Source organism: Ceratotherium simum, chromosome 6 (assembly GCF_057802395.1).
Source record: "Ceratotherium simum simum isolate JZ-2026a chromosome 6, ASM5780239v1, whole genome shotgun sequence".
NCBI lineage: Eukaryota > Metazoa > Chordata > Mammalia > Perissodactyla > Rhinocerotidae > Ceratotherium > Ceratotherium simum.
In genome coordinates, this window is record NC_141905.1 from 53,227,746 (window position 1) to 53,252,725 (window position 24,980).

The window sequence follows — 24,980 nt, forward strand, 5'->3', positions numbered from 1 at the left end:
CCAGTCACGTACCTACTCCCCCTGCACCCCAGGGGTTAGGACATCAGAACCTTTTTGCCGGGGGCCAAGTCAGCCCAACATTCTGAAAACAGGATTCCATTTGTCGCTTAGTGTATGATATGTTTTTACAAAATCAAATGTAAAAGGGACCTGAAACATAATATTCCTCCGCCCATTTTGGAGGGAGCGGCAAGAGGGAAACAGAGCCCCAAATGTTAACAGCTGTCCGCGGCGGCACAGCGGCTGTTTCGCCTCAGGACTCCTGCCCGGCTCCAGGCCCCTGGCCCCCGGGCCCCTGCTCGCCGCCCGGGAAGCCCGGCGGAAGGAGGCGGCGGCCGGCGGGCGCGGGGCCCGGCCCGCGCTAGCTTACCTGCAGGGCTGCGGCGAGCAGTGAGTGGGGCGCCCCCACGCGCCGGGCCGCCCGGGGGCGGGGGCAGACGTGGGACCCGGACTCGGGCACCGGCTGCAGGAAGGGGTGCCACGCAGAAGACTGAGGGTGCGAGAAGGCCTGCGAGGGCGCCCGCGACGAAAAGCGCGTGTGCGGAACCGGGCAGCCCTCGGCCGCGGCCCGAGCTGCGGACGGAGCGAGCCCGTGACGCCCCCGGCCGACCCGCAGCCCTGCCCGGAGCCCAGCGGCCCCGCCCGCTGCCCTGTCGGGTGGAGGGGCCGGGGGGCTCCGAGCCCGGCTCCCGGGCCGGCGGCCGCCGCCCTCCTCGCAGCGCCGCGAGCCCCGGGCCCCCGCGCGCCCCGCCGGGCCCCGCGCCGCCTCGGGCGCCTCTGGCAGGGCCTGCGCGGACCCGCGGCGCCAAGCACGGCTCTCGTCTTGGGGCTGACAGCCCGGGGGGTTGAGGAACACCTGCGCCAGACCCTACCCCAACCCACAAAATCAGTCCCGGGGGTGGGACGCTGGCGCCCGCATTTTCTAGAAGCTCTCCGGGCGATTCTTTCCAGCGGCCACTTGTGATCCATTTTCCAAAAGGATTCAAGTTAGGGCCCACGAGAGAGCTTCTGGCACGACCGCAATCGATATGGGATTTTCAAAAGACCCATTTTCTGAAATGATCGGAGAGCCCAGTGTAAAAAATAAAACGAAAGGGGGCGTACTTACGTTTTCATTGACTTGCTTGATTTTGATTTTGAAAATCGGTTTCATGAGGCAAGTGCTGGCATAGAAAACCAACTGCACCTCTAAACACCTTGCACTGAATACACGTTCACATTGTGCCAACAATCACATACCTTCCTGTTTCAAATATACTCGTGCCTTTTTTTTTAAATGTGTTGTTTGTGTCAGAGAAAAGGTAAATTTTGCTGTACTTAATGTGTTGTAAAGGAATTTCTTCTCCCCTCCCCCAGAGAGCTCATCAAGCAAATTGGGACGTGCAAGTGTTCCCAGATCCAAGCCACACACTCCAAGCTATTCCTTAGCAAAGGCAAAGGATGACAAGTGTCAGTACTTCATACAACTAGATTTAATAAGTTGTTATTACAGAAAAAAAAATGAAGTCCAAACTACAAAGTTGAAGCAGTTTTAAGCAATAGCTGCATCGAGCTCCATGTTTAGTCACAGTTCTGCAGTTCCGTACAAGCCATACAGTCCAAGCCCCAAAGGCGGTAGCTGAGTAAGGGTTACTAGCAAAAACAATCTAAGAGAACAGGTAATAAAAGATACAATACATTTAAAATTAGTTGTTAGTTGAAAAACAAATACAGAGATCTTAGCTGTGAACACTCTAAAAGTTATGTCCATTATTTTGACAGCAAAAATACAAATACCTAATACTTTATACCCCAACAGAACTATATCCAGAAAAGGAAAAGAGCAGAAGTTATCCTGTGTTAGCACCCAAGTTTCCTCCTTGTTGCATTAACTTCATCGTCTTACCAATTTAAACACCCCCGAATCACATATCCACTTCTTGACCCATTTTGGGGTATAAAGTCAACAACATTAATTATAAAATACTCTGTGGTAAAATGGAACACTATTGCAGCTGAGATAGAGAAGTTTGGTTATTATTAAAAAAACAGACAGAAAATGTGAGCTGACATACCATACAAACTGGTGAAAAAGCAACAATCTGTACAAATAAGCCAGTTTTAACAAAAAGATACTTTTTTTCACTAATCTGTGACTAATCTTTCACTCAAACCTTGCAAGTAGAGATGTCACAATACTCAAATATTTAGGTAGGAGCTTTACCCAGTTAAATGCCATTTTGTTGCTAATATAATAGATAAAATGAAAACTAGCAGTTATTTGCTAATTGCATAAATGCAGTACATTCTGCATTAGCCCATGCCTCACTAACAAGCTATAAAACACAAGATATAGGCAGAAATCTAAGCATAATCTTTATACCACTAAGCAAGAATTTTCCAATTTCTTTTCTTCTGTTCCTAATCACTTATTTGTAGTTAATGTAAAATTCCAACCAGAAGTAACCAATTTGAGTTAAAATTTTACATCACAACTTGATCTAATCTATATATTATTTACAAAACTGAATACATGGAGCATACCCAAGAGCCAACTCTGGACATGTTTCTCCGAGTAATTGATCACCTCGCCTCCGTGGCAACCGGACTGGAAGAGGCCATCAAGGACTAGTAGAAACTCACCATCTATCTAGAGCAAGTCATTGGATGTTCTGTTTACGCAACACCAGTTTTGCAGTTGTAAGATTTTTGTTGGTTTGTTGTAATTTTAGGTGCCATTTCAATGACAGGCTGCCTTAATAGCCCAGCTTCAAGGTGAGGTGGGTGTTGGAAAAGCAGCAGGAGGGCAGACAGATCATGCTTGGAGGGGCCATTTGTGTTGCCACAATAAGGGACAAACAAGGGACACCATACAGGGAACAGGCAGGGGGTGGAGGAAGAGGAAGTCTGAGACCGTCCATATACAGGGGTGACGTCCAAGTGTGCTTCCTCAGCACGCCACCCAAGCCATCCCGGGAGGTAACTCAGGTGAGACACTGCCATCCAAGTCTAACTACACAGAAGGGGTGTCCTCCCAGCACCTTCCTTTCACTCTCAGACGTCACCACTGTGAATGCATGGAAAAGATTTGGCCTGGGCGAAAGGCACCGTCTCACACATGGACAGCAGCTGGTGGCAGATTCTCACATACACACACACACACACACACACACACACACACAAACGACATAATGAAGACTTAGAGGGGAAAAGCAATGAATCATTGTGTTGACCTAGCCAGGTTTCCAACCTGGTGGTACTTCAGTAGGGGTGACTTCATTATCAGGGCCACAGGTTTGGCTGCACCTGGTGTTGTATAAATCCACTGTGACATCCCTAGAGAACTGTACTGTGACATCCCTAGTCTTACACTAAACCACTGTAATAAAGGAAAAGGCTTGTCAAAATCTCACATGTTCTGCTCATTCTGTCATTTTATTACCCAATTATCCATTACATTTTCCAATCACTTTACATAACCAACCATTTTCATCGTTGTCACACTATTGTAAACCACATCAGCAAGTTAATACATAAAGCTTTGCATTTCAAAAAACTAGACACTTTAGTAACAATATTACAAAGGTTTTAGCTTCAAAAATAACTGAAAATGAAAAAAATAAACTTTTAAAGAATTAGCATCATAAAATTAATTTATTCCAAGTAAAAATACAAAATAATATTATGACATTGACCAGATATGAAAGTCCCTCCCAGAAACAACTCTATTAATGATTGAGAAAGCACTCCTTAAAGAAAATACGAAATAAAATGAAAAATATGTAAATATGTTTAATTTTTTTCTTAGCAAAAAATCTTTCTAAAAATAACAATGAAAATTTGTCTCAGTACAAAGGCTACATTACTATTGAAAAAATACCAGCATGAAGAAAAGGTACATATTTGACAGTAGAAAAATGATTTCAGTGAATCACAATGTCTAAAGTTTGCAATGAAAATAAATCTGCAATAAAGATTTATGCCTTTTTTCTTTTCTTTTTTTTTTCTATTTTTTATACAAACAGTACAAACAGTATTGCACATAACAACAAATAGTCGAGGTTAGGTTATAGCCTTCAAAAAATCGACTAGTTCAAGTGTCACATCAAGGAAAGGCCACAACAGGACCTGTGATACCCAGGGGCTTCCCAGTCAAGTTGCAAGTCAGAACACCTCTGTGTTTTAAAAAATAATTTTTTTTGAAGGACCCTCTCTTTTAATATAACATTAACAACTTGGGGGCACATTTATTTACAAAACAAAAGGGAACATGTTATAATTTAATAAACTAAAAAAGTTCTCTTTAAAAAAATACAAACAGAAGAACTCTTTCACAATCCTGGTCAGTCGTGCACAATCAACGCTTGATTATAAATATACAAATTAAGGGAAAGTAGTTTCCACCATCTATTCACAACTTTCAGCACCAAATGGAGTTTTCGTTTTTGGAACCTGCTCTTCAAGACAATGGTTTTTCACCTTCACGTTAGCTTCATGCTGTACAATCTCCCAGCTTTTTTTCCTTATCTCAGCGTTATTTTAGTACATGAAAGAGGGGTGCTTCTTCAAAAAGTTTCGCTTCTTTCACATAATTAGGTAGATTTCTGTAGGTTAGATATGATCTTTAATATTATAGTTATAAAGCTCTAACTTCTTCATTTTCAAAAAACACAAATAAGCATGAAAAAAATAAAGTTACCCATCTGTTAAATCATTTTTCTTGCAGAATTAAATTAATATATATTTTTCTGAATAAACTTACTTAGAAAATATCATTTTCTTTCCTATATTTCAAAATTGAGGTATTGCAAAAGATCATGTCAGTCAGAAAGCATGCCTTTTTCCTTAAAAACAAACAAACAAAAAAATCTTCAGCCAACTTTTGAAAACTGTCTAGAATACAAAAAGTAGTAGTGCATAACAAAATTTCTTGTACAGATGAAAAAAACCACCAACATAGAAAAAAACAAACAGAAAACCACAGCTGGGCTGGAAAAAAGCAATTATTACCAAAAAGCCCAGAGGTAACCTCAAAAGGGGAATATTCTAATAAGCATTTTTAATCCAGTAAAAAACTATTTTGTTTTTCCATTTTGAAAACAAACTATAGTTGGAGAGCTGGTAATTGCAACTAAACACTGGAGAAACAGAACAAAACAAAAACAAGCAATATTAACTTAAGACGGTACAAGGACATCACAGCACATAAAACACAGCGACTTAAATCTATTCTGCAGTGTCATATCCAGTCAGATTGTCCCCAGAATTCCAAAACATAGGAAGAAGATTAAAAAGAAGATCTACATAGTCTCACAATCATTGTGTGTGTTTATATATTACTATCTGCAGCCCAAGAGTGAATGCTAAAAATGTCCATGGTAGTCCTAGCAGGTCTTCCTTCTATTCAAGCTTTACAGGATAAACCCAGGGAATTAAGTAGTTAATTTCTCACCCAGACAACCAACCCTGCCCAGGCCATCTTATTTTGTACAGACATTTCTTTAGCATCACCAGCTCGCAACTTTCTTAAAATGTGCCTAGTTTGTCAATCTGACAACTTATCTCTATATACTGTATATATTCCTAGTGTTTGTAAGCTAAGATGAGCTCTTTGGTTTTCTGGACAAGGTCTGAAGCTATGTAAAATGGTGCAAGCACTAGGAGATTGTAACTAAGAGCTCATGTGTTAGTTAATAATATACCAGTTATGAACTGTCAAGTTCGTTAATGTCTGACACAGAGGCTTTAAACAGTTAAGTTTAATCACAGTTAGACATAATCACTTTACTATATAAAATAAATTGCACAATATATAACAGAGCACCGCAAAGTACTTCATCTACCATCCACAAATTTGCTTTAAGAATATCCTACACCTAGGTTTTATATTGGTTGTAATATAGGTCATTCTGTGATGGGCTCTTCCTTATTTCAGAAGCATTCCATTATTGAGGCATGCCTTCCTCCAGTCAATTACCAATTCTTTGAATGAAAAAATCTTTTAAAAAAATCAGTATTTTATAGCTTATATAGGTTCTTAATTTGTGCATTGTGGGAAGGTTTTATACTAGACATTGGATATAAAATTTATTGCATGCAGCAACCTGATTGAGTAAACATGCAGTCAGAAATAGTGGCCTTCCGTTGAAGCTTTCTGACGTCTATTCTGAGCTCCTTCTGGCAGCTGATTCTATACCTAAATCACAAGAGTGTGTCGTTGGGTTTTTTTTTAATTGATACTTTAGCCTGGATAGAGTATTATGGTATTAATAATACCATTTTAATAGCAGCAAAAGCTATTGCAGCATAAATTTACATAACACTAAACGATCTAACCAAAATCCTCAGCAAAACCAAAATTAAACATGAAGGAAAAATAAAGATTCAGCTTATGAGGTATCCTTACATGTCAAAATAGAGAGCAACTAAAGGCTTATTTTCATTAAGGGTTGTCCTTACTCTAAATGACCCCAACTAATGACTGCTGACTTGTTGTGAAGTTTTTGCTACATCTGCCGCCTACTCCCGAGTATTACCTTTGGTAAGTCTTCTTCTAGGGGCAACTCTCTATGTTTCTGAAAATAAGTGCATGCTCCAGTTTAAAAACAATCAGAACAACAACGACACAACAACAACAACAAAATGTCACAGACATCAACCTGATGGCCGCAGATGAGAATGGCAGTCTACATACTGTCACGAGTGACAAATCAGGTGTAAGAAATTAAGGTACCAAGCAGACAAAGGTGTGAATCAAAGTGCAAATCAGTACCGTTACACACTCTGCAATTCTGCATTATACTGAGTTCAGTAATATGACTGTAAATAATAATAATAAAAAGACCCATTTCTTCTTTAAAAATCGAGAACGAATGCACAGATTTCCAGAACACTGTAAGCCCTGAGGCAGTGCCCTCTCTTTTCCCTCCTTGTTATCTACTCCAGTACTTGTGGCTGGGTCTGCCCTGGGCTCAGCTCCAGCGGAACGGGACATGACGAGGGCGGTCGCCTCCCTCCTTCACCAGCGGTTTGTGGAACTCCCGCCCGGCGCGGGAATGGATGCTCGCCCAGCAGTATTCGCAGTAATACTGCAGACAGGTGACGTTGGCACAGAAGAACGGGGCAAACTTCCCACCACAGCGTGTGCCCTGGCACTCATCACACATCTGATCATCCAGCACATATGGCTTCACTTCCACCTGGACCCAAAGAGGAAAGATAGGAAAAAAGGTTTAGCAAAGCTTCCTCGTGTTTCTCCCTTTTGTGAGTTGACAGTATAGCTTAATAATACGTCTCAGTCAGATCCTGCTGCGAACTCAGCTAGTATTGAACGGTAGCCGAGAGCATGGGCTTCAGAATCTGCTCCTTGATTTACTAGTTGCGTGATTGTAGGTAAACACTTAACCTCTCTCTGTGCTTCTGTTTGCTCCATCTGAATAGCTGTAAAGTGGGTATAACATTTGTACACATACACACATACTTGTATACCTATAAAACAAGTATAAGAGTGTCTTCCTCAAAGGGTGCTGCTGAGGATTAAGAGAGGTAGCAATGTGAAAACACACGAGCTGGATTCTGAAGGCCGGGCAGCACCTGGCAACGCGGGACAAGGAAGAGCGTTTCAGGGAGAGGAATCAGCTAGGACAAAGCCCGGAGGCAGGCGAGTGTGGGGCACATAGTTGGGGAATGGACTGGCAGGAGGCTGGCAAGGCAGGCTGAAGGGTAATGCTTCCGTAAGGCTCTGTGCTTCAGTGTTTTAATGACAAGGCTTCCAAAAGACCAGCATCCCAGCACTGTACACAGTGGACCAGAGGGAAAAGGGGGACCAGCGAGAGGTTAAGAAGCTACTATAGTAACTGTGGCTTTTTCATTTTTTGGACTTTAATGCCTTAATCTCCCCCCAAGACTGGAAGCTTCAATGGAGAATGTTTCATCACGGCCCCTCAGGGGGCATTTTATAATCTAAATGAAGCAACATTGTATTATGTGAAAACGAAAAGCAAGAAAGAACAAAAGTTACCACAGTTTTCCCCTACGTCCTCTTCCTAGAACCTCAGAGAAGGAACATCATTAATGTTTTCATCTCAAATGTCAGAAATTAGCAGGAAGGTGGCAAGTCTGTGATCAGGCTCCTTCCCATACCCACCTCCAGAGCCACTCTGGGGAAGAGCAACCATTGTGGCCGCTGTGGCTGTGCAGACGGGGACAGACGGAGACCCACAGTCTGTGACATGAGCTGACCGCCTGACAACTCAGGCTGCCTCTGGATGCACCAGGAGGCTCTGCAGGCACGAGGCAGGCTGCACAGAAGGCGCAGCAGGGGGGACAGCACGGGGGAGCAGGAAAGGTAGGGGCTGCCCAGGATCAGACACCCAACTTTCCTGGTTCTCCTTCCCTTCCGAAGGCCCCTTTACTGGCCTCCTGGAGAGTTCTGTCTCCAGCCACGAGCTCTAGTCCACAGGCCCACCGGCCAGCTAGAGATTTCTTCTTGGAAGATCTGTCTGAGAAGATCTGTACCAGCTCTTGGTTACGCAGGGGGAAAATGTCTTTACTCTGGCTCTAGTTCCCTTCCTCCTATTTCCTCCTTCTCCACCTGATAAATTAGTGAGTGGGCTTCAAAAAAATCTCTCACATTCACCTCTGCATCATAATTAAAACTGCAGTGGCTTTGGGGTTATCTGCCTGGATTCAAATCTAGGCCACGTTAGTAGCTGTGCAACCTTAGGCAAGTTTCTCAGCCACTCTGAGCCTGTTTCCTCATCTGTACACTGAGGGAAGAGAAGAGTTCATACGTTATAGGGTTCCTATGAGGATGAAATGAGTTAAATCACATAAAGCACACAGAACAGCTCCTGGCACATCATAAGCACTAAGCATAGGTATTATACCTACTGCTTCCTCTCTAGTCTGGGCTATCACAACTTGCACCTGGATGTGTTCAGTATCGATGGCTCCAAGCTCCAGGCCTTCCCTGGTTCAATTCTCCTATGTACACCTTGACATTTCAATAATCTACTTTCACAACGTTCCTCTCCTGGTCAAAAGCCATCCAGATTCTCCACTGCTTACAGGATTAAGCCCAGCTACCTCAGTACAACAGGGTATTCTCTGACTCCCACGATTCAAATATAAGCCAGATTTGCCCCAATCTCTCTCTCAACTAGTCCCCAACTTAAACTTTACCTGGTCTCTATTTTTACTTGCACTTTCTTCCCACTTTAAATGTTCTCTATAGGGACCGGCCCCGTGGCATAGCGGTTAAGTGCGTGCGCTCTGCTGCTGGTGGCCCGGGTTCGGATCCCGGGCGCACATGGATGCACTGCTTGTCAGGCCATGCTGTGGCGGCGTCCCATGTAAAAAAAAATGGAGGAAGATGGGCACAGATGTTAGCCCAGGGCCAGCCTTCCTCAGCAAAAGGAGGAGGATTGGCATAGATGTTAGCTCAGGGCTGATCTTCCTCACACACACACACACACACACACACACACACAAAATGCTCTCTATAAATGCTCAGCCCACTCAACAATTCATGTATCCAATGAGGCCTAGTCTTTCTTTTCTTTTTCTTTTTTAACATAAAATTAACAATTTTAAAGTGAACAATTCAGTGGCATTTAATACATTCACAATGCTGTACAGCCACCACCTCTATCTAGTTCCAAAACATTTTCATCATCCCAAAAGGAAACCCTATACCCACTAAGCAGTTATTCTCCCTCCCCACTCCCCACCCCTTGGCAACAACCAATCTGTTTTCCGTCTCTGTGGATTTACCTATTCTGGATTTTTTTTTTTTGTGTGAGGAAGATCAGCCCTGAGCTAACATCCGTGCTAATCCTCCTCTTTTTGCTGAGGAAGACGGGCTCTGAGCTAACATCTATTGCCAATCCTCCTCCTTTTTTTTTCCCCCAAAGCCCCAGTGGATAGTTGTATGTCATAGTCGCACATCCTTCTAGTTGCTGTATGTGGGACACGGCCTCAGCATGGCCGGAGAAGGGGTGCGTCGGTGCACGCCCGGGATCTGAACCCGGGCCGCCAGTAGCGGAGTGCACGCACTTAACCGCTAAGCCACGGGGCCAGCCCTATTCTGGATATTTTATACAAATGGAATCATATAATATGTGACCTTTTGTGTCTGGCTTCTTTCATTTATCGTAATGTTTTGAGGTTCATCCATGCAGCAGTATTCCATTCCTTTTTATGACTGAATAATATTCCATTATACATGTATGTGTATGTATGTATATATACCACATTTTGTTTATCCTTTCATTCACTGATGGATATTTGGGTTGTTTCCATCTTTTGGCTAGTGTGAATGGTGCTGCTGTGAACATGTATGTACATATATTTGTTTGAATACCTGTTTTTAATTCTTTTGAGTATATACCTAAGAGTAGAATTGCTGGGGCATATGACAATTCTACGTTTAATGTTTTGAAGAACTGCCAAATGGTTTTCCACAGTGGCTGTACCATTTTACATTCCCACCAGCAATGTATCAGAGTTCCAATTTCTCTACACATTCACCGACACTTGTTGTTTTCCATTTTTGTTATTACAGCCATCTTAGTAGGCTGAAGAGGTGAGAAATATCTAGTCAAGTCCTTTGTCCATTTTTTAACTGGATTGTTTGTCTTTTTGTTGTTGAGTTATAAGAGTTCTTTATATATACTAGATATTAGACTTTTATCAGACATATGGTTTGTAAATAATTTCTATTTTGTAGGTTGTGTTTCACTTTCTTGATAATGTCCTTTGATACACAAGTTTCTAATTTTGGTGAAATCCAATTTATCTATTTTCTTCTTTTGTTGCTCCTCCTTTTGATGTCATATCTGAGAATCCACTGCCAAATCCACGGTCATGAAGATTTACCCTTGTATTCTCCTCTAGGAATTTTATGGTGTTAGTGCCTATATTAAGGTCAATTGATTTTGAGTTTATTTTGTATATAGTGTGATGCAGGGGCCCAACCCCCTTCTTTTGCATGTGGATATCCAGTTGCCCCAGCACCATTTGTTGGAGAGACCATTCTTTACCCTCTGAATGGTCCTGGCAACCTTGTCGAAAAAAATTAGTGGCCCAGCCTTCCTTAACTATTTTAGTCCTACAGGGATCTATTCCTTCCTCCTTTGAACTTAATACTTCACATTGTTCCTCTGGCGTTTCCTATCGATAGTCCTGTCCTGGTCAGCATTTATCCATAGCTTCAAGCAACTTGAGGACAGAGTCCTGGAGCAAGACAGGAGGGTGGCAGATCTGGGAAAGATTGTGGTCTGCAGAGATTGTGGGCTCCTGGGGTAAGGGAGCTATAGGCTTGTGAGAGTGTGTCTAACCTGGCGTGATCTCCCTGCATCTGAAGGCCAAGAAAGAGCCAAAATGGTGGAATGAATCCCCTCTGCCCCAAGACCGGAAGACCACTGGTAGAGGCGGGCATGCGGGGAAACAGCAGCAGCCAGCTTTCCACCTCCAGTCTAGGAGCTGACTGCCTTGCCTCTACCACCAGGTAGACATCTATGCTCAGGGTGCTCCAGGAACCAGAGCTGAGCCCCAGTAAGCCTAGAAAAGGGAATCTAGCAGACAGAGAGAGGACTAGTCTGAACAAAGAGAATTCACACTCAGCAAGAGAAAGCTGCTGGAGGAAAAAGACAGTAGCCATTGATAATATATACCATTTATAAATGGCACATAGCCATTTATCAATATGAAAAGAGCACTTAAGGAGATTCAAGTCTAGCACAAAGAAGATTTTCTGGTAATATTATGTTTTCCCCCTCAGGTTTGTTTCTTTTTTAAGAGCTTTAAATAATTTTTTTAATTGAGGTTGAAGTCACAAAAAATGAACTATTTTAAAATAACAATCCAGGGGCATTTAATACATTCACAATGTTGTGTAACTACCACCTCTATCTAGTTCCAAAATGTTTTCATCACCCAAAAAGAAAACCTGATACTCCTAGTTTTATTTTTTTAAAAACTCTTTTTTAGAGATACATACTAAATTATTTAACTGAATTATTTCAGGATGAAATTATATGATGTCTTGGATCTGTTTCAAAATAACCTGAAGTTAGGATGGGAAAGTGAGTAGAGGTATAGATGAAACAAGATTGGTCACAAGTTGATAATTATTGTAACTGGATGGTAGGAACATTGTATGGTGGTAATTGTTGTAAATGGACGATGGGGTTCATTACACTGTTCTCTATGCTTTTGTATGTATTCATATTCAAACTTTTTATTAAGAAGATAAAAAATGTAAACCATGGCTTTCTGACTAATTAAGTTATCAGATGAATTGAAGAGAGGATAATCACTGTTGAGATCCAGTTTAGTGACCTAGAAGACCATGTGGTAGAAATATTTCAAAGCTCTGGAAAAAATTAATTTTAAAATGTAAAGAGTAAGAGGAAAGATAAGAAATTTTAGAGTAGATCCAGGAGAACCTAATACGTGAATAACAAAAGTTCCGGAAGAAGAAAAAGAACAAGGAAAAGTAATAAGTTGACAAGAGTCCTGAAACCGCATATCGAAAATACCACCAGGTCCAGTCTGGACTGATGAGAAAAAAACAAACCACCAGGCACATCCTGCTAAAATCACTAGCAAAAATTTCTGAACTCTAAAGGTAAAGAGAAAATGTTACATGCTTCCAAGTGGAAAGAGCTAGTTACTATCTCCTACAAAGGAAAAGAAGAAACAAACTGGCATCAGACGTATCATCTGCAACACTGGAAGATAGAACACCAAGGAATACTATCTATTAGGCTGAGAAAAAAAGACATGATCCAAAAATCCTGTAGTATCTAGTCAAGTTATTTCCCCATCAAGAAGACTTGTAAGAAAACTAGTAGCTTTATGCTATTCTAGCAATAAAAATGGAGAAAATATTCTTTTCACAAGTGTAACAAAAATGATAAATTACTTGGAATGAACCAAACCATAAAGACACAGGACCTACATAAAAAAAGATTTAAAAATTAAAAAAAGAAAATAATTTAAAAAAAAACTCCACCAACTAGGTCTATACGTACAAATTAGGGGCAAGGCAGATCTTCTTCATAAGGACTAGAAACCTAGAAGCTTCAGAATGAAATAAATATATTAGACTACGTAAAAATAAAGTATGTTTAAATGGCAAAGATGCCATGAGACAAGTCAATAGGCAAATGACAGATGTGCAAAAAAAATTGCAGATTATTATTTATACTATTCAAAGAATGCTTAAAAAATGGCAAGAAAAAAATATACAACACAGTGAAAAAATGAGTAGAGGATAATTCACATAAGAATCCACAGGCAATCCACATAAAAAGATGCACACATTTATTAGTAGTCAGGAAAATGAAAATATCACTTTATTCTCATCAGACTGGCAAACTTAAAAAATCTAAACAAACAAAAAAAAGTTTGTTTCTTTCACAGAAGAAGTGATAACTACTTCTTATCATTTGCTGACAGAAATGTGAATTGTATAACATTTTTAAAAAGCAAACTAGAAAATTCTTAAAATTAAAAATACCTATACTCTTTGATCCAAGAATCCCACTGTTGGTTGTTAATGCTGTAATACCAACACTTGGAAATATAACCACCAGATGGTAGGACACATGTAAAGCACGTGTCCTCACATTTATTGCAGAATTGCCCATGGTAGCGAAAAACTAGAAACAAAATAAATGTCTACCTATAGGGAAATGGTTGAATAAAATGTGGCACATCTACCCCATGGAATATCATGCAGTCAAGAAAAAGACTGAATTAGTGCTCCACTAGTTGATTTGAAAGGATTTCCACAACATGGGGATGTGAAGTTCAAGTAGAATGATGGATACAAACACCTACTGCACCCTATAAAACAGTGAACAAACAAATGTAAGGTCAAGTAATACATTCGTGCTGATATGGGAAAATGCAATACAAATAAAACCGCACCTTCTGTCTATTCAGGCTTCCAGCTGAGCTTCGCAACCAAGTTCCTTACTGGCTGAGGGTTTTGAGGGGTCTAGTCAACACGGTACTTCAGCAGTTCTGTCATGAAACTCCATCATGACCGCCTCTAGGCCAGAGGTACACAGTGATGCCTTAGTTAATCAGCCTCCTTAGGGAATAATGGATTCCTCATAAGGTACTTTTCCAGAGAGCAGAAATTTTTCCTTTTCAATGGAAATCTTTCTAAAATGTACTATTTACTCTGCCCTTTCTTAAGCAAGGGACATTATGAATGTCCTTTATAGTGCCAGGTAATACAATGCAGGGACAGTTTTCACTTTTTCTGTCACCCACTTCAAAATCTGTCTTCTGTCACTTCTAATAATACCTTTCAATGACCCTTTATAAATTTGCAACTTCTAACCGGACTGAAAAGCTAGATAATCAAGTTTGCTAAGACTTGCACATTAAATGCCAGTCAGTAAGACTCTCAATAAAGCCAAAAAAGTAAAGGATGTGGCTTTTGGATTGCTACTGTGCTCTCAGAGGCCTTTCCTGACAACTTCCAGAGGGCTGCCATCCAGATGGGTAAGAGGCACTCTTACTGCAAGGCTGCTTCCAGCACCTGCACACAAGGTGTTGATCCAAAGAGTAGAGGCTTGTCCAAAAATAAGACATACGCCATGACTCAAAATGATCCACAAACACAGCAGTGCAAGCTGGCTACCACAGCCTCTCAAAAGGCAACAGTCAAGCAGTATCTCTGACAATTTATATCAACAAAGAGAAGTAGTTACGTGAAGAACATGGGAGTTAGGTGGCCCTACACTAAAGAAGGGTGATTATTTTGGCTCAAATGGATTTACTCAATTGACTAATATTTATGGAGTGCCTATTCCATGTAAGCCACTATATTAAAAACTGAAATATAATAGAGAAATATTAAAAACTGAAATATAATAGAGAAAAAGTCATAGTTCTTTTCTAAAATAATTAATGTTCTATGTGAGAGTTTCTTAAAGGTATTCCCAAACATCTGTAGTTTTCGCCATATCCTAATGCTATCTGTATTATGACTTGATGTTTTACTTGACTGTCTAGATTAACTCTATTTTTACCCATACACAGATATACAACTATTAAAATAAAAATAGGTTTCTCTGTTAACCATCTAAATCACCTGCAGTATCATTAAGAACTGCCACTTTGGAGATCAACCTGTTGGGATCACATTACTGATCTATACTACCATTCAAGTCCAAATATTAGAGCCCTATGCAAAGCCAACCATATCACCAAGCTGACCCTCTACTTCAAAGAGATTTGCAGGCGCAGGAGATGAAAAGTTCCTAGAGAGAGACACTTAAATTCATACCACATACCTAATGGAGATGACCATGCCCAAGGATGTTGAAGAATATGTGTAACTTATTGATGAGCTGGTAATCATTAAGGATAAGGAGGACTGATGTGGAACCCTGCATAAGTGGCTCTAAGAAGACCGATAAAGGGAATAATATATTTAGAATGATATAGACAAAGAGAAAGCCATACTTTCACACCTGATCTCAATGCTGACATTGTTTTATTTCTAACAAGTTAGAGAAAATGTTCCTGTCTGCAGTTATTTTGATATCAGTCAATAAAATGATCTCCTAAAGTAAATAAAGTAATGACCAAACAGCTCTTGGTGGCGGAGAAGAGATACCTAGGGAGACCATAAACTACTCACAGGTCCAGAATTCTCTCTCCTTGGACCTGAAAAGTTGTAGTAATGAGAAAGGAGGCATTAGCCGAGGTCAGGCTTAGTTTGAATTATGTGCTAAAGGTCATATGAAGGACAGCTAAAGACTGGTCACTGCTGCAATCTGCCCTTTGGTGACAGGAAAAACCACATTAAGTCTGTCAGATACCTAGCCATCCCAAGGCAAGTAAGGCATGCTTACAGGTGGCTGGAAGTTGAGTAGAAGCAATGATTTCAGATAATGGAGACAGAGTGGACAAACGGGAGAAAGAGGCCAAGTGAAGAGGTATAATTTAACAGGGATAAATGTAAAGGCTTGCCCAGAAGTCAGGTAGGCCACTTCTCATCTGGAGCACGATGCCTCCTGGAAAAAACAGTTTATTTTGTGTGCTCAAAACTATTAAACATAATGTGCTCCTAATCTTCTTGGCATGTGTCACAGAGTACAACCATCCAGGCCTAAAAAACACAGTAATCTCATTACCATTCCCACTAAACATGGTGTCTTTACAGTTGCTAAAACAGGTCCTCCACTGGCAGGCAATACTAAGAATGTTTAAACATAAATTTTTAGTTTTTCAGTTGACTATGAGCTGGAATCCTGCTGTTTAGAAAGCAGACGACAGATGACTAGGAAATTAAAGTAGCAATGTGAAAATAGCTTTTCCTTAGCAACAAAGTTATCCACAACCTTCCAGATACAGCAAATTCACAGTAATTAATTTTAGAAGCAATCTGGGGTAGATTTAAAAGAACATAGGGGAAATGGTTTGGATTTTATTTTCATTTTACCTCTCAAAGGATGAGACTTACCATTTTTCAATTTTCAAGTGCTAGGGGAAGAAAGGTTTTAAAATCACCCTTGTGGGGCCAGCCCTGTGGCACAGCGGTTAAGCGCGCACGCTCCGCTGCCGCCGGCCCGGGTTCGGATCTTGGGCACGCACCGATGCACCGCTTGTCAGGCCATGCTGTGGCGGAGTCCCATATAAAGTAGAGGAAGATGGGCACAGATGTTAGCCCAGGGCCAATCTTCTTCAGCAAAAAAAAAGAGGAGGATTGGCATGGATGTTAGCTCAGGGCAGATCTTCCTCACAAAAAAAATAAAATAAATAAAAAAAGAAAATTAAAATAAAATAAAATAAATAAAATAAAATAAAATAAAATCACCCTTGGCCTTTCCCACAGTTCAGAATGTGCTTATGTGTGCTAATGTTGACGCCTCTGTGATATGTTTCTAGAGCACAGAGAGATCTGTGAGTGCTCTGTTTGCCCTTAAGATGAAACAAAGAAGGGCCAACTGACAATATCCTGCACAATCCATAGATTCACTATCTAGGCTGATTTCCTTCCATGGTGCTTGGGAGTGGGGCTGGAGGTAAGGACGTAAATCAGCCCCAAACCAAGTTCTAGTAGCAGAAGAGTGTATCATGTGGAGAATCAAGGGTATGAAAACCACTAAATATCTGTGAAATGCCTAACTGCCATGGCAGCAGCCCCCAAGCCAGGGTGTAGGAGTGCAGAGCACCCTGGCTCTATCCATTAACCGGCTACATCAAAACCTTGCAGGCGGGGCCGGCCTGGTGGCGCATTGGTTAAGTGCACGTGCTCCACTTGAGCAGCCCAGGGTTCACAGGTTCGGATCCCGGGCACACAGCGACGCACTGCTTGTCAAGCCCTGCTGTGGCGGCGTCCCACATAAAGTAGAGGAAGATGGGCACGGATGTTAGCCCAGGGCCGATCTTCCTCAGCAAAAAGGGGAGGATTGGCATTGGATGTTAGCTCAGGGCTAATCTTCCTCACACACACACACAAAAAAACCCCCCTTGCAGGCCTCAGTTTCCCCTACCCTATGAGAGGTTTGGACCAGCTCTCCCAAGCAAGAATAAGCACTTACCAAGAAACTGCTAATTGACTGATACCCCCTGGCTTCTGGGATTAAAGAACTTGAATCATCCCCCCCTAAGAATACTACCTAAAAAAATGGTGATGGACCTTTTCCCATTAGTAATCTCATAAACAGCCTCTATACTCAGATATGAGCAGGAAAGAAGACCATTTAACCACTCTAAAGAGTTTTCATATTAAAAATTATCATAATTCCAAGAGAGAAGACATGAAAAGAGAGAACAGGACAGGAGAGATCAGGGGTTAAGATGAGGAAGGAGAGACAAGACAACAAGTTTCCGCGCTGTTCAGAAAACAGGATGTCGTTCTCTCTCTTTCTTTAGATGACCCAAACTCTATTTAAAAACTGTTTCTAGGGCCGGCCCCGTGGCTTAGCGGTTAAGTGAGCACGCTCCGCTGCTGGCGGCCCAGGTTCAGATCCCAGGCGTGCATCGACGCACCGCTTCTCCGGCCATGCTGAGGCCGCATCCCACATACAGCAACTAGAAGGATGTGCAACTATGACATACAACTACCTACTGGGGTTTTGGGGGGAGAAAAAGGAGGAGGATTGGCAATAGATGTTAGCTCAGAGCCAGTCTTCCTCAGCAAAAAAAAGAGGAGGATTAGCATGGATGTTAGCTCAGGGCTGATCTTCCTCATAAATAAATAAATAAATAAATAAATAAATAAATAAATAAAACCTAAAAAAAAAACAAAAACGATTTCTAGTCAAAGGCTCTGAGATGCCCAGTCCTTCAAAATAAGCCTAGGTAGAATTAGTTTAGATGATATTTGAACTCACTTCTGGGCGCTGCTTTCTCTCAAAGGCTCAAATCACACATAGCTATAGCTACAGCTGGGAAGCTTTCAAGCCAGATTCAGGCAGGGGCCAGTAACAGCAAAATAAATGGCTGGGCTGTGGAAGTCCCAGACTAAAGCTAGGAGCAGAAATAGTCTGGGAACAGGTCATCGGAAGTCTCACTTCTTTTGCTATTGAGTCATCTTATACATTCCAGCTGTGGCCAAGGGACAAAGTGTAGTATTATCAGCACTTCTGTTAGTATGATTACTGGGTCATATTAATCTTCATGCAGGCTAAAAATATAAAGCCTTTGATAGTCTTTAGCTAAAATTCAGGCCCAACATGTTTCTAGCAAAGAGAAAAAAAAAAGATTAAATATGTGAAGTACTTGAAATGCTTGCAAAGAAAGGTACAATGGATAACATCTCATTAAATCAAAAATGGGTTATTCTAAAGAGTATGCTATTCAAAGCAAATACTATGTGCTATGGCTTAGCTATCATAATGTTCCTTAAATAAAAGTATTAGAAAGCCCCAAATTAGCTAACTGAAAGTCAGTCTCTCTGGTCCTCTGCATTAAGCTAAAACAGAGTCAAGGGAATATTATTTGTCAATGGTATATTGATTTCAAACTATTTTCCCTTCTTACACAGAAACTGATATGTTAGAAAGATACAATAGATAATCTCAAGCAATCAAAAGACAAATAACTATAAAAACTAAAGAGAATATCAACTACTTATTTGATGCCCCACCACTACCATGGATATGTAGCTGCTGTTTCCCTGCCCCACCTCAACCCTCTGCAGATAGAAAATATGTTCAGCAATCCCACTTCTGGGTATTTATTCAAAAGAATTGAAATCAGGATCTCAAAGAGATATTTGCACTATCATGTTCATCGCAGCATTATTCACAATAGCCAAGGTCTGGGAGCAACGTAAATGTCCATCAATGAATGAATGGATAAAGAAAATGTGGTATGGACATACAATGGTATATTATTCAGTCTTAAAAAAGAAAGAAATCCCGTCACATGCAACAACATGGATGAACCTTAAGGACATTCTGCTAAGTGAAATAAGCCAGTCATAGAACGACAAACACTGCATGATTCCACATATATGAGGTATCTAAAGCAGTCAAACTCATAGAAAGCAGAAAGTAGAATGGTGGTTGCCAGGGGTTGGGAGCAGGGGGAAGTGGGGAGTTGCTATTCAAAGGGTATAAAGTTTCAGTTATACAAGATGAAAAAGTTATAGAGATCTACTGTACAACACTGTGCTTCCAGTTAACAATACTGTACTGTACACTTAAAAATTTATTAAGAGGGTAGTCTCATGTGTTTTTTCACCAGAATAATAATAATAATAAAAGAAAATATGTGATGAGTGGGACACACTTGGAAAAAAGGGACTGAGGAAGGGAAAAATAGTCAACTACTCATTAAACCTGTGAATTTGAGCATGAAAGAAGAAAGAAGCTGAAAACACAGTATTTTCTCAACTGAGTTCCCTAGAGCATTATTCCCAAGAATGGTACATTTTAGAAGAGTTCCATGACCAAAAAAAATTTGTGAAAAATTGCTTATTGTCTCCTTCTTGGAGCTCCACAATAAAGATTAGTATATAAAAGATACTAAGAAGTCCTAGAATAACCCAGTCTATTTAACTTTCTTCAAGAAAGCATTTCCAAACTCATATGACTCAGAAAAAGATTTTTTTTGGTAAAACATTAAAATTCCAAGAGACTTATGTTTTATGGAGAACAATTTAGGAAATGATGGTTTTCTTTTTAAAGATTTTATTTTATTTATTTTTCCCCCAAAGCCCCAGTAGATAGTTGTCTGTCATAGCTGCACATCCTTCCAGTTGCTGTACGTGGAACGTGGCCTCAGCATGGCTGGAGAAGCGGTGCGTCGGTGCGATCCCGGGATCCGAAGCCTGGTCGCCAGTGTCGGAGCGCGCGCACTTAACCGCTAAGCCACGGGGCCGGCCCGAAAATGATGGTTTAAGGGAACTAATTTTAAGGACAGATTTCTGGGCAGGGCAGACCTGCCTACTGAGAGCTCCTCCCCCTGTTTCAAAAATGCAAATAACTACCAACTTTACCCCTATCTTGCCTGAAATATTTAACTCCTTTTATCACATGAAATTCCAATTAGACGTCTAATAAGCATCTTCCAGAAGAGCTCAAATATTAGTCATTCACGGGTTCATGTAAATCAATGTGTTATCACATTGACAGAGTGCTTTACAGTTTTCAAAAGCACTTTCATTAACACACATACACACATATCCTTTCTTCAAGCTATATAATAAGTGGTATAGTCAATACTAAACCCCAGATTGGCGAATTCTGGCCTAGTATCCTTTCTACTAGTAAAAAGGTCTCTATGGGCTGAGTTGGCAGACTATAACCAATGTCTACTGCATGATACATTTCAAGTTATACACATCTGACTTACAAATTTCTAGGAGACAACATGACCAAGTTGAGTTAAACAACAGTTGTCAGGGCGGACCCCTCAGATTTTTGTAAAGAAATTGTTCACATCAGTCAAATCATATGTTTTTGTTAGACCAAGGGAGATTCAACCGATTCTACCCTTACAAATTTTCTCAGTACCACACAGAGTAGACAAAAGGGTAGAAAAATGGCCATGTAAAAAGATTACCCATTTTCTAATGATCTCATTTTTCACACTACAAAAATCTTTCATATGTAAGTGACATAGACTTGAGTTATAAAGAAAACTGGATTTAGCAGAGATTTTACATCTTAAGTGTTCATTTGGCATCACTTCTAAAAATACCATTAAAACAGACAGAATGAGCACAGGTGCCCTCTTTTGCCTTCATTGTACTTAAATACTTTAAACTGTTCCAGTTTTTCACAGAAACACTGTTCAAAGGAATATAAGAAAAATTTAATTCTAACCTTCTACTCAATTTCAGGTTCAAAATTTTTTCATTATCAGAGAAAAGATACTGGTAAAAACACCTCTTTCTACACTAAAGAGAAAAAAATCTTCTAAATGGAAAAATGCATCCAGGTGTTTACATCTATAAAAGGAACTTAAGAGTCTCTACATATGTGTCTTGACTAATATCCAACTAGCACGTTGGTAGATTGGCACCTATGTTAATTTCTTTTTTTTTTAATGTCAATTTCAACTATTTTACTATCCTAATATTCAAGATTCTTAGTGGAACTGAGCAGACACTTTGGAAGGAAAAAAAAAAAAAGAGTCAACAATTAACCTTGGACATATGGTTAGGCAGCAGCACAATTTAAAGAGGCCAGGCTCAGCAATAATACAAATCAACACCTGTACAGCCTAATAACTTTTCAAAGCACTTCTTCATCTGTCATTGTTTATCTGTGTAATGAACCATAAGATAGGCTGGTGTTTTATTGTCCCCACTAATATGGGACAATAAAATCAGTAAAATCAAGCCTCTAAAAGGTTAAGTAACTTGCCCAAGGTCACACCATAAATGAGAGAAGAGCTAGGAATGTAGACTCTTATCTCCCAATTCCCAAGCCAGGACGCTTTTTCACTACAGCCATGGCTCTCTGCGTGGTGAGGACAGGAGCGGGTGTGGGGTATAGCCCCCCCATTAGATATACAAATGCTCCACCCTCTTAGTGTTCTAGGGAATCTCTGTAATCCACGAGAGTGTATCACATGCCTCATGTATGCCAAGGCAGAAGAAATGCTGAGAACAGCTGTGCTGGGTATCATACAACCTGGATATTGTCAACACAGGGACAAATTACCAATTGGCAAATAACTGGTGAGCATTAGCCACAAAATATACATAATATAAGCCTTAAAGGATTTTTTTCTAAATGTTAAAAATTGTTCCTTTGAAGGAAAAATTGAGGTATAATTGCATTTGTGTCATTTATAATAATGTTCCATAACAAGGGTCATTATGACACTAAACATGCCAAACACTTTCACTAAATGTTATAATCCAGTGGAGTTGCATTGGCTCACACTGACCTGAAAAAGATTTTACATGAAGACAACATAAAAGTGAAAATCTAAAGCAAAATAATTGCAAAAAAAGCAAAAAAATTTCAAACTCATTTTGTTAATGTTCAAAATGATCTATAGACATACTAGACAATCCTAATAACAAACTCCAGATGTGCCCTGCTCAGTGCAGTGTATGTTTACCTGAAAAGTTATGTGAAATACTGAAACATGTATAAAACTAAATAAGGAAACTATAATCTAATTCAGGAGTTCCTAACCCAGGTCTGTGGAAAAAGGACTTCATGGAAGAAGTGGTTTTGAAGAAACATTAGACTCTGGATGAGCAGCAAGGTTTAGAAAGGGAGTCCCATGAGTAGAGGCAACCCTGTCCTTAAGTGACAGGTATCTTGATAGTCTCCAAACCACTCCTAGATTCTCCTTTGTTGAAAAATAAAGGGGGTTGGACGACGTCATGCCTAAGGTTAAGTCCAGCTTTAACGTACTATAAGTGTCAAAGAACACTTTTTGATATTCTTTTCTTTTTTTCTTTTTGTGAGGAAGATCAGCCCTGAGCTAACATCCATGCTAATCCTCCTCTTTTTGCTGAGGAAGACCGGCTCTGAGCTAACATCTATTGCCAATCCTCCTCCTTTTTTTTCCCCCAAAGCCCCAGTAGATAGTTGTGTGTCATAGTTGCACATCCTTCTAGTTGCTGTATGTGGGACGCGGCCTCAGCATGGCCAGAGAAGCAGTGCATCGGTGCGCGCCCGGGATCCGAACCTGGGCCGCCAGTAGCAGAACGCACGCACTTAACCGCTAAGCCACGGGGCCGGCCCACTTTTTGATATTCTAAATAGCAAAACCTAAATTTGTTTATTACTTAAGTGAGTGTTCTTAACTAAGTAGAAAAGGAAAGCTATGCAGAGTGCCCTCTGGTGGACAGTTGTATATGCCAAAGATTGGTATATAAGTGCTTCCCCTCTGAGCCGTTATGTTTAATGTCCATTAAACACAGCATTATTTCATTACAGAGGTATTTAATGCCACAAAGGAATGGCAGATAGTATTATGACAATGATCTATGGGGGAGAGGTAAGCTCCACTGAGGAAAGGATTCCCAAAAATATCACAATTAAACTGAGACCTGAAGGAAAAGTGGGTATTAGGCAGGCAGAGGAAGCAGTATCTACAATAACACTGAAAAATGGAGAAAAAGGCCAGTTGTGACTGGCTCGAGAAGAGGAAGGGAGAGCTAAGGCAGGAGTATTGTAGTACATGAGGGGTCGTGTAGGCAACGTTAATTAAGAACTTTAACCTTTATCCTAAGGGCAGTAGAACATAATCAAAATGTTTAAAGGAGGAAAAGACATGATTCAAATTATGATTTTAAGTGATCACTCTGGTTTTTATGTAAAGAATGAATTAGAGATGGGCTAAAGTCGAATTGGGGAGACCAATGGGGAAGCCACTCTGATGTACAGGTGACAGATGAGAATGACTCACCCTAGTATCCTTGACAGCCTTCCGTTGGTTGCTTCTAGTTCTTGCTCTCCCATGTATCATCCTAATTTATTCTACACATTTACTCATACCACCTATGTGCCAAGCACTCCCATTCAGACCTCTGCGCACAGGCGGCAGAGTCAAGATCATAATAGCTCTGTAAGGAACTACCATTAGAAGCCCCTGTCCACCTCTGCTAGTCCTCCCATTGCTAGACATACTATGGCAAAAAGTTTGTTGATGTGTAGATTTATCAGCCCACTCCAACAAGTCATATATTCTTGGGGGACCCTAATTACAGCTAACACAAGGGTCAGAAGTTTTCCCCAACAGCCTGGGCTGCCTTGTTCCTGTGACTTCGAAGAGCACAGGTTAAATAAGTAGGATCCTCTCCCTATAATGAGCTAAGCAAAATTATACAGGATAAATGCAGTGTTCCCCATCTCCCTCACTGGGGTTATTATTCAACTGATCCTCTTACTGCAAACTAAAAGGCTGTACATTAAAATACCTCTTCCTATGTTCTAAAATTGACTGTGGTGATGTGTTGCACAACTATGTAAATATACTAAAAACTACTGAATTGTATACTTCAAACTGGTGATTTGTATAGTATGTGAATTATATCTCAATAGAGCTGTTACGAAAACAAAAAAAACCACCTCTTCTTTCAAGATGTTGACATTATGGATGAGTTAAATGACAGCAGAGATGAAAGTGCCAAAGCTACAGGATCAACTATTCCTATAAATGTTGCATATTGACATATCTTATTTTATACTCATAAACAAGCCAAAAAGTCTCTAAGATAATGGGAAGAAATCAAGTCTATAAAGGTTGTGTTTTCCCAATAAACCACTCCATCTAAAAACTTAGCTAAAGAGCAGTAATAACAACAATAATAATAAAAAAATACATAAATAAACTCTCAAAAAAGATGTCTTTTTTGAAAAAACTTGGATACAAAAGAGGTAAAAGAAATAGACCAGTCAAATTCTTCTTCATGTACCTTCAAGAGTTTACCTAGGAAACGTGCAACCTGAGAGCACACACCTCAAGCAGTCCTAGATCTTCCACGGTTCCAGGCATTGCTGCTCTGCAGGTGGCCCTCTCCCACTCTCCATATGGGGCAAACAGTGAAA

The 24,980-nt window shown here is 40.5% G+C and overlaps 1 protein-coding gene across 3 annotated transcripts in view; it reads right to left on the reverse strand.

Annotated features, from left to right (window-relative positions):
• Positions 1-2,300: 2,300 nt before the first annotated feature.
• Positions 2,301-24,980, reverse strand: part of CPEB3 (cytoplasmic polyadenylation element binding protein 3) — a 178,141-nt gene continuing 155,461 nt past the window's right edge. For all 3 annotated transcript variants that reach the window (XM_004427827.3, XM_087432272.1, XM_087432273.1), the window contains exon 10: positions 2,301-7,178. In XM_004427827.3, the coding sequence (XP_004427884.1) occupies positions 6,951-7,178 (228 nt within the window). In that variant the 3' untranslated portion in view covers positions 2,301-6,950. The remainder of the gene's footprint in view (positions 7,179-24,980) is intronic.